We start from the raw sequence: 10,092 nt of genomic DNA, 5'->3' as shown, positions 1-10,092 counted from the left end.
GATTCTACTAGGGAAAACATTAATGTACTCAATAAGAGAATTTCCACTTTTTTTTTCCAAAATAAAAACTCTTCCAAGGTAATTTGTGGATGGACTCACCAAGATCAATCTAAGATAGAGTCCATAAGTTTACCTAAAGTTTATGATGTGGCTCTAAAATGAGCTATTCTCTTGAGTGGTTGGGAGGGCAATAGAGCTTTCCTAACTTTCTTTATTCATTAGGGGCCATATTGGCTACACATGAAGACAAGGCATACGCGTGCATGGCACTTATTGTGTATGACACCCAACATAGTGGGTGTTGTCCCATCTCTAATGATGTTTAGCTAACTTGTCTCTCATGCCTAGCATAATGAAAGCCACCCCAATGATGTTCAATTGCCTTGTCTATGATGCTATTCGATTGTCTTTTCCTTGGATTGTATTAAAGGAAGGGGTTCCTTTACCATTTGGTAGTTAATTGGAGCTCCCAGCTAATGGCAATAATATATTCAATGGCGATCTCAAATATGATTATTGAGGTAGTGTCTACATGGTCTATGACCCCTTGCATGCATGCACACACACAGAGAGAGAGAGAGAGAGAGAGAGAGAGAGAGAGAGAGAGAGAGAGAGAGAGAGAGAGAGAGAGAGTGTGTGTGTGTGTGTGTGTGTGTTTACATGTGTGTTTTCTCAAAGGGGAGAGAGGGATTTGAGAAGTGATGGAGTTCGTAGTTTCACACACACACACACACACACACACACACACACACACACACACACATGTAAATGCAATGGTAGTACACTTGAATTTTGAGGTTCGATAAGCCATTTAGATTTGAGAGGGCCTATTGGTAATCTTGACTTGTACATCAAATGAGGTTTATGTGACTTGATGGCAAAAAGGTGACCTTCATGGGTCTAGCCTTAACCAAGAGGTGCAATGGACCAACAAACCGGGACACCTAATGAAATTTTTTTAAATGCAAACCTCAATGTTCATAGTAAAAAATTTAAGTTGACATGTTACTATTGTGATTATCTTGACCATCTATAGAGTAGACTGTTGGGTTAAATTGCCAAATAATAACAACCATAACAAGAGTACCACCAACAATATCACTACTCAATTGCATAATATAGAAGAAGTGCTAGATTATGCTCTTGATTGACGATCAACTCCCTACAACAAGAGGCAATAATGGAAGGCCAGCAAGGTACACATGTCTCTCTTCATGCTTTATTAAAGATGCAAGAAACTGTGCAACATTCGGATGTGTTTATTTTGCATGATTATAGTAACTCACATGATATCATTTCTAAGAAACTGATTAGAAGATTGCACTTGGAAATCACTTAATCATTGTATAAGGTAAAATCTACTTTTCAAAGAATAAGAAATAATAGAATCTATGAAACTAAAGGTCTAAAAATAACTCTGAGTTCGTTTAAAAAAAAACATAATTTTCTTGTGGTGTCTTTACGATCATCTAATATTATACTAGGTATGCATTTTCACCACCACTACAACCTTGATGTTGACTATCACATTCATGAGAGAGAGAGAGAGAGAGAGCGAGAGAGATGAATGCGTTGGCAGCACATTTGAATTTCAAGGTTCGATAAGCCATTTAGATTTGAGAGGGCCTACGAAGGTTATCAAATTCACAAATAGTACATAGAGGTTAAAAATTTTCTTTGCAAGATTATCAATCTTTCCTCGTCTCTCAGGTGAACAAGTTCGTCTCACAGTTTCGCCACGTGCAGTCCAGTGCTTCCTTCGCATTCTCACTCCCTCGAGAGTTGTTTGCTTCCGACCATACTCACTTATCATGACACAGATTCAGAAATACGCGAACTGATGCGATCATGGATTCTTTCAAGAGACGCGCCAACAGGTTGAAGGAGCAGGTGGCCAAGCAACAACAGGTTCGCTGGGTGTTATCCGTATCTCTTCGGATCAATCTGAAGCTCCACTTCTGTTACAAAGTCTTCTTTCTGTGTTGCCAGGCAGTCGTAAGACAATTTGCGTCTCATGGCTATGCGAGTTCCCAAGGCAGCGATTCTGTCGTGACCGATGAGGCAGAGCGTCAACGGCATCTCCAACTGGAGAAACTTTATAGCTCTACTAGAGCGGGCAAGGTTCACTGACGTGCATTTTCATGTGGTCAAAGTTTTCTTATGTTAACATTCGGGCTTGATCTGAGCGACTAATCCTTGGAGTTATGGCAGTATTTTCAACGTGACATTGTCAAGGGAGTTGAAGGCATCATCCTTACTGGATCTAGGCAGATTGAAGTCGGTAAGAGAATCAAGGATTATGTTTTTGTCAATATTTCAAATCTCAGCTTACTTTTCTAAGCATGGAATTGTGTGTTACTGTATAGTGAACAGGATCTGTGAAAATTGCTGCAAATATGCTTCAGAGTCTCTTGGTACGCAGGTGCTGCTAGGGAAAGCACTTAACCATTATGGTATAAATTGCACACGAGTTGAGAGAGAGAAAGAAATTCTTTACAATACGCTTAGTACACAGGTTTGCAAGCTCTATCACCATGATAACTAAAGCATGAGAAAGACGTTTTCAATCTGGATTCTGGTCTTATGCTTTCTGCAGCCAGTGTACATTTTTTCATTTGTGAACTGCTTGAAACTGTGAATGAAGCGTGTTACCTGCACCTTTTTTATTACTTCAAGATCTTTGTGGACTGAACCTGGTATAGGTTGTTTGCTTCTTGAGAAAGGTATAACCATGGCATTGGGTGTTTGGCTTTTAGCAGAAAGGGACAAACCTACAAAGATTGGATTCTTGTTATTACAGTAGACAATGACAATTGGATTGCCAACATAATGCTAGATGGTCATTGAGTGAACTTGGGCATGCATGTGTGTCTGTTATCCAGAGATGGGAAAAGAGTACAATTCCTTGCTGCTACAAAGCTCATCAGAGGCTGCTAGAGCTGCTTTTTGAACACAAAAGCTCATGTTCCACACTCTCTTCCCAGAATGAAGAGTGTGGTTGCAGAGCATGGTGTTTTGTGCGCAGCGGTTTCAGGCCTGCCTGACTGCTGTAGTTTAGTCAGCTTTGCAGACCCACATAAACACCCTTCCAATGTCATTGCTCCTCCATGATGAGAGAGAGAGAGAGAGAGAGAGAGAGAGAGAGAGAGAGAGAGAGAGAGAGAGAAACTTCCACTCTAGTGATGGACAGCTCATGTATATGGTGAACCTCGGATGTATTCAACATATGAGATTCACCATATCCGTGGTTGGTGTGTGTGAGCGAGAGCGAGAGAGAGAGAGAGAGAGAGAGAGAGAGAGAGAGAGAGAGAGAACTTCCATTCCTCTAGTGACAGACAGCTCATGTATATGTATATGGTGAATCTTGAATGTATTCAACATGCATCCAAGGTATTGTTTGTTGATAAGATATTTGCCATGAGGTCACTATTCAATGTGCTAGTCACTATAGTTAGTATGTGGATGGATATAGGTTTTGGTGAAGAACAATTGAAGAAATTGCTATTGAAATCCTAATTTACAGCAACCATTAGGATTTCCATAGCCACCTTCGGATTTGTGCTCAAATATTGAAGACCTATGTACTTGGTGTAACAACTGAAGGCATGAATTTGCAGCTGATCTGAGGGAGGGTCCATTCTCAAATTATTGTGGCATGCATGCAAGAGTTTGAAGACAATCAAGGGGCAAATTGTGCCAAAATAGCCATTTGTATTGAAGATTGAAGATCAGCCTATATCTAAGTGTACTTCACCCTTACAACAATACCAGATTTAAAAAATACTGCAGGGGGCGACAATTCTTGGGGTTAGGTGGTTGTTCAAGATTAAATGGTGAAGTGTGTATTTCTCAATTTCTGCATCTAATACTTCTTGTAATTTGAGTTAAATTAGGTTATTAAGATTCTTGCTAAGGAAGGCTGGTTTGAGAGAGACATCGTAGATATCATGACTTATGGGGCTCAATTTTGATGGTATTGCAGAATAGGCAGCCCTTTCCCACCCTTGATTCTGATCGTCCTTGGTAGGATTGGGATCTTGTAGGCTGGCTCAATCTTGAAAAGGCTTTGGCTAGATTTAGTTTTCATTCTATTGAGTGATATGTGCTCCTAGGAAAGAATAAAAGTGATGGTTAGATCCAACACATGATAAAACCGACGAGCTATTTTGACCACCCATGTGTGTCGATGAAGAAGGAAGCTATGGAGGGATATGCAGTGAAAAACGAAGGGAAAGTGCCCTAGGAGGCTGCAATGGGAGTTGTTGCGAATATGGTGTATCTAGAGTAAAGCACTTTGTGATTGAAAAGGGACAAATGCACAAACAGATGCATGTTTACAAGAACAGAATGCCAATGAATGGGGTAATGCAAAATGTCATGCTCATGCAAAATGCTATGTAACAATGCCACTTGGATAGTGCCGTCACAAGGGAATTGTTTACTTATCTAAGTGCCCTTTTACAATTAGGGTTATCTTGATGATATGGATGATGATGCAATATATAAAAAATAATAATATCAATGAAGAAATCTATAATTAGAATTGTGTCATGACCAAGAAATAAGGTTGCCTTGTCTCAAAGTGGAAGGAAAAGCCTTTGGTGCCCTTTTACAATTAGGGTCATCTTGATGATATGGATGATGGTGCAATATATAAAAAATAATAATATCAATGAAAAAATCTATAATTAGAATCGTGTCATGACCAAGAAACAAGGTTGCCTTGTCTCAAAGTGGAAGGAAAAGCTAGCGAGAATCCCCTCTTTCCATCAATTTGAAGAAGGGGAGGGAGCACCCACACGGATCAATGGTAGTAGCAAGTACTCTAGAATCTATCTATTGATTGGCTTGGTCAAAATGTTTGCAAAGTTATTTGATGATGGCACAAACGCTAGGCGGATAGCACTTTGGCTGTTGTAGATGATGATAGTTAGTGTCACATATGCAAAAATGAAGTGCCGCTAGGAAGCTCCTCAAGTACACAGCCTCTGTGATGCCATTGAAGAGTGCATGATACTTTGCCTCAAGACGGTAGAAGCAGCCTTCCTCTCTTGCTTATGGCTTGACCCAAAAATTGGAGCATGTCCAAAGAGTAGATGTAGCCACCATGGGAATGTTGAGTGTTGGGATCTCTTGGCTAGTTAGAATCGGTATAACCTTGCAAATCCAAACCATGACCATAGGTGAGTCCATAAGAAAAGATACACCAAACATATCTCAATACATGCAAGCAACCAATCCAATGTGACATTTTAGGTCCATTGAAACATTGACTAAGCAAAGATAGTGAGTAAGCCAATATTGGCCTGGTGTGAATCACCCAAAGTAATTTCCCTATAATAGATCTATACGTGTGCTCATCGAAGGGTTGGCCATAGGAATCCTTAGCTAGTTTGATAGTGAGATCTAGGGGCATGACCACATGCTGTATTTAATAGGTGCAAAATTGTTCCACTAGCTAAAGTGGATACTTTTGTTGAGAGATAAAAATGGAATCCCCAAATGTAACTATCTTCATTCCTGAAAAGCAAGACATTTGATCGAGGTTAGTTATCCCAAATGAAAAATTAAGTTGGACCTTAATATTTGCATTGGTAGGAGAAGCCAAGCCTGTGATGAGTAAGTCATCAGTGTACAATAAGATATAGCTGAGTCCTCTCAAGTAGATCTGACATATGAGTTTGGGTCATAAGTGCTAGAACAAAAACCATGAGTTCGAAAGAACTCGTTCTTGCTATGGGATCATGATCGTGGTGCTTGCTTTAGTCCATAAAGAGCATTTTGCAAACGAAATATCCTATCTTTATGGTTCGTAAGACAAAATTTGAGAGGTTACTTCACATAGACTTCCTCCTCTAGATAAGTGTTTAGAAAGGCACTTTTTGATGTCTATCTGATAAATCAGCCAGCCATGGTGAGTAGCTAGTGCGACTATCAAACGGCATGAGGTCAACTATGTTGTGGCGCAAAGGTGTCCTCAAAATCTATGCCATGCTTTTGTCGAAAACCTTGCACTACAAGGCGAGCCTTGTGTTTATTTGAAGTCCCATCAACTTTCATTTTGGTCCTAAAGATCCACTTAGTTCCAATGACCTTCTTGTGGCCCGAACAATCCACTAAGATCTAGGTTTCATTCTAGTCAATGCTATGAAGCTCCTTTTCGATGACCTCATGCCATTTGAATGTTTTAGAGCCTCCTGTCAACTCTACGACTTAGAATGCGCTACATATTCTATTGTAAAGATAGACATGAATGAGGTAATAGGTACAAGCCGAGCAAATCTTCTCGGGCCCTTTGGAATGGAGTTTGGTGTAAGGGTCCTCGAATCCCACATGGTCTGTTGGTACCAGTGAGGTAATGGGTCCCATGGAATCGTCCTAGGTGCGGAAGATGTTGGGTTTTCACTTATGCCTCACTTATGCCTACGCTCACATAGGAGTGTCGGTGATCAGTAGGACATTGGGGCACTTTTTACTCTCGGTATGAGAGGTTTTTTCCCTGAGACTTAAGTCTTATTTCGTATGTGCTTATGTCACACACTTACATGCACTTATCATGTTTAGGTGTGAACACCCCTTACAACCCTAAGGTTTAAGGATTGTACTTTGTACTTTTAGATTACACTCTTTCAATCTATTGCATTGTGTCGTGCTTCACTCTCTACACTATCTACTGCACTCTGAGTTGAGCTTCGATCCTCTCTCCATCTCACATTTGGTATCAAAGCAGAGCTTTGCTCAGTTTAACTTTGTTTAGCATTCAGGAGTGCGCGCAAGCTCCAGAGGTTTGCAGCTCTACCTGCTCTGCTCTCAGCACCTGTAGAGTGCCGCCTAGTGGTGCTGTTTCTGGAGGCTTCCAGCCAGCACCAGTAGACCTGCCCACTCCGCCCACTCTACCTGCTCTGCTCTCAACACCTGTAGAGTGCCGCCTAGTGGTGCTATTTCTGGAGCCTTCCAGCCAGCGCCATTAGACCTGCCCACTCCGCCCACCCAGACTTCCTGCTCCACCAGCGACAGCCAGTGCCAGCAGCATCGTTGCCTACAACGCCCCTGCGCCAGCTTGGGAGCTCGCTCGCCAATTTGCCTGTACCTGCTGTGAGCCCACCCGGTGGCCCTCTTTTAGCAGTGCTGCCCCTATGGCCACGCCTGCCCCCTAGCCTTGTCTCTGTGCCTTGCTGCGCCATGAGGTACCAGCTGCACCGCCCGTCAGTACCTTGTGCAGCTTTGCTAGGAGCGATGCCCCTGCAGCTTCCTCCCCTATGCCATGCCCGCCTTCTTCAAACAGCCACCAACGTGCACCTGCTGCCCCGCCTGCAGCTTCTCTTTTGCACTTTGGCCCTGGTTCGCCAGCCGCCTGGCCTAGCTCGCCTAGCAATTGCTTAGTCCATCACGCGTGCTGCCATCTCGGCTTAGAGCTGGAGGTACAACAAAATTTTTTAAATTTATTTTTTCTATTCCAAATTCATCTCTAGAACAGGAGATTACAAGGGTAGGCACAGAAATTAGAATACGTATCTGAGACATGGTTGATGCAAATTTCTTGTGAAATTTATCATAAATTTTGGGGCTTTTAAGGTTTTTGAAGACATTGACACATGTATTGCAATCTCAGCCAATAATAGATTGCTTTGGACAATTTTGGGGCAATCAATTTTGGGGATTGTGCTCATACAGTGTTGCTGAATACTGAATGCACCTTGGATTGCATGCAAGCATGCATTAGACAGTTTTGACAGAGTGCACGTGAATGTACAAATTGCGGCAAGTTATTTGCTGTAATTTCTGGAAATTTTGAGATTTCCAGTTTGGTCCAGCTTGGATATTACTCTTTTGCTTCTTTTGGTAATTGATTATCATGGCAAATCAGGGAGGAGATGCCTTTACCAATGTATCCAAGGAGGACAGATTGGATGGTAACAACTACTCACTTTGGTCCTTCATGATGAAGAATGTGCTTGTGATGAAAAATCTTTGGGATTATGTCAGTGGAGAAGAAGTTAGGCTTGGAGTTGTGGCTCCTGCTACTCCTCCTCCAGGAGCACGTGGACAATGGGTACCTCAGCCTGCTCCACTTCAGCCACTTCTTCAAAGATCAGCAACTCAAAAAGCACGGGATACACGGGATGCACAGGTTTTGTCACTAATTGCATTGGCAGTTCAGCGGTCCATCATCCCCTACATTTGTTTAGCAGCTTTTTCACGAGAAGCTTGGCTAACTTTAGAGTAGGTGTTTGCTGGTAAGAATGAGACTCGTATCTCTTTCTTAAAGAAAGAGCTAGAGACATTGAAGATGGATGAGGGTGATTCTACGCAGGATCACCTGAACAAAATTCAGGACTTACATGAGCAACTTATGAATGTCGATGAGTACTATTTAGATGCACAGATGATATCTACTACCTTGAACTCATTACCTCATTTGTACTTGGCTTTTCATACGGCCTTAAACCTCACCATGAGAATTGCCGCACAGCCAATTACTTTTCTTCGGTTAGTTAGTTTGCTTCTAGAAGAGGAGCAAACAAGAAGAAACAATGGTGTGGATATCATAGCCTCTGAGCAAGCTTTTATGGCTAGACAGAAAGGCAAAGGCAGCCAAGTAAAGAATGCTCCGCAGAGCTCTAGGACTTCAGGCACCTCACAGGGAAGTAAAAAACAAGGGGGCATGCAAGCTGAAAAGGGCAAATGCCATTATTGCAAAAAGCCAAGCCACTACATCACTGAGTGTAGAAAGTGCATCGCCAAGGTGAAAAAGGAGTCAAGAATGTCTGTTTTTGATGCTCCTTCCACTGCTACTAAGCCCACGTCCTTTGTTGCAGACAAGGACTATTGCTTTTACACATGCAGTTATAACACTTCTTGGGATGATCGAGCATTTAGCTCTACTGAAGATGTAGACACTTGGTTTTTTGACAGTGGTGCTTCTAGGCACATCACATCTCGTAGAGATTTATTTGCTTCTGTTGGTGCAACTCCAGTTGGCAAGTTTGTACAGTGTGCCAACAATGCATCATGCCTTGTTAGAGGTATTGGGGAGATTGTGCGCATAGCCATTGATGGCTCTATTCTCCGCCTACAGGATGCTTTGTTTGTGCCCGGTATAAAGAAGAATCGGCTCTCATTTCTTCTTTGGCATGTTGTGAATTGTAGGTCACATGACAGATGCATGGTGAGAGACAAAGAACACGACTTTGGTCCTGACTGGCACTTTATGTTATGGGTTATATGAGTTGGATGCTCTTTCAGTTGATCAGTCAGCGTACTTGGTATCCACTCGTACTCTTGCAATGACACAGGTAGAATTATGGCATGCTCGGATGGGGCATGTAAACTTTGGTAGCTTGATGCTCTTACAGTGTACACAGATGCTAGATGGATTACCTCTTCTGGAGAGACCTCTTGAGCACTTGTGCGAAGGATGTATTTAGGGAAAAATGCATCGGTTTTCGTTTCCCCGTGATGTTGCTTTCAGAGCCACATCCAGGTTATAGTTAGTGCATTCAGATGTATGTGGGCCTATGCAGACAAAGTCATTGGGAGGATGTTACTATTTTGTGACTTTTATTGATGACTTTACTCGATTCTACCGGGTCTATTCTTTGGTAAAAAAGTTAGAAGTGTATGATGCATTCTTGGCTTTTGTTGCACTTGTTGAGGACCAATTTGGCTATAGAATAAAGACTTTCCGTTCGGACTGAGGGGGGGAATATATTTCCTCTATGCTGAATTCTTTTTTGAAGCAAAAGGGCATGATCCATTAGTTCACTACTGCTTATACTCCACAGCAGAATCGGGTGCAAAGAGGAAGAATCGGTCGCTCATGGAGATGGCTAGATGTATGCTGAAAGCAAAGAGCTTGCCACATACTTTTTGGATGGAAGCCGTTATGTGTGCTTGCCATGTTTTGAACAGATCCCCCACCAAAGCATTAAAGAAAATTACACCTTTTGAGGCTTGGAACAGCCGGAAACCTTCTGTTGGACACTTTCGTACCTTTGGGTGTCTTGCATATGCACACATTCCCCAGGTACTCAGAAAAAAGTTGGATAACAAGGCTGTCAGATGCATTTTTGTGGATTATAGTAGTGAAAG

The 10,092-nt window shown here is 42.1% G+C and overlaps 1 protein-coding gene across 3 annotated transcripts in view; it reads left to right on the top strand.

Annotated features, from left to right (window-relative positions):
• The first annotated feature begins 1,577 nt into the window (after nucleotides 1–1,577).
• The window catches only part of LOC148028263 (SH3 domain-containing protein 3-like), a 153,746-nt gene continuing 145,231 nt past the window's right edge, over nucleotides 1,578–10,092 (top strand). The window contains exons 1-5 of one of the 3 annotated variants that reach the window (XM_087690050.1): nucleotides 1,578–1,596; nucleotides 1,711–1,908; nucleotides 1,990–2,121; nucleotides 2,212–2,281; nucleotides 2,367–2,515. In XM_087690050.1, coding sequence (XP_087546176.1) covers nucleotides 1,849–1,908; nucleotides 1,990–2,121; nucleotides 2,212–2,281; nucleotides 2,367–2,515 — 411 coding nt within the window. In that variant the 5' untranslated portion in view covers nucleotides 1,578–1,596; nucleotides 1,711–1,848. Of the gene's footprint in view, nucleotides 1,597–1,659; nucleotides 1,909–1,989; nucleotides 2,122–2,211; nucleotides 2,282–2,366; nucleotides 2,516–10,092 lie in introns of those variants that run through there. The other 2 variants (XM_087690051.1, XM_087690049.1) reach the window with 2 other exon arrangements.

Source organism: Lygodium microphyllum, chromosome 12 (genome assembly GCF_053477565.2).
Source record: "Lygodium microphyllum isolate KBCC chromosome 12, Lygodium_microphyllum_v1.1.10, whole genome shotgun sequence".
Lineage (NCBI taxonomy): Eukaryota > Viridiplantae > Streptophyta > Polypodiopsida > Schizaeales > Lygodiaceae > Lygodium > Lygodium microphyllum.
Note: the sequence above shows the minus strand (reverse complement) of the source record. Positions and strands in the feature narration are given on the sequence as shown.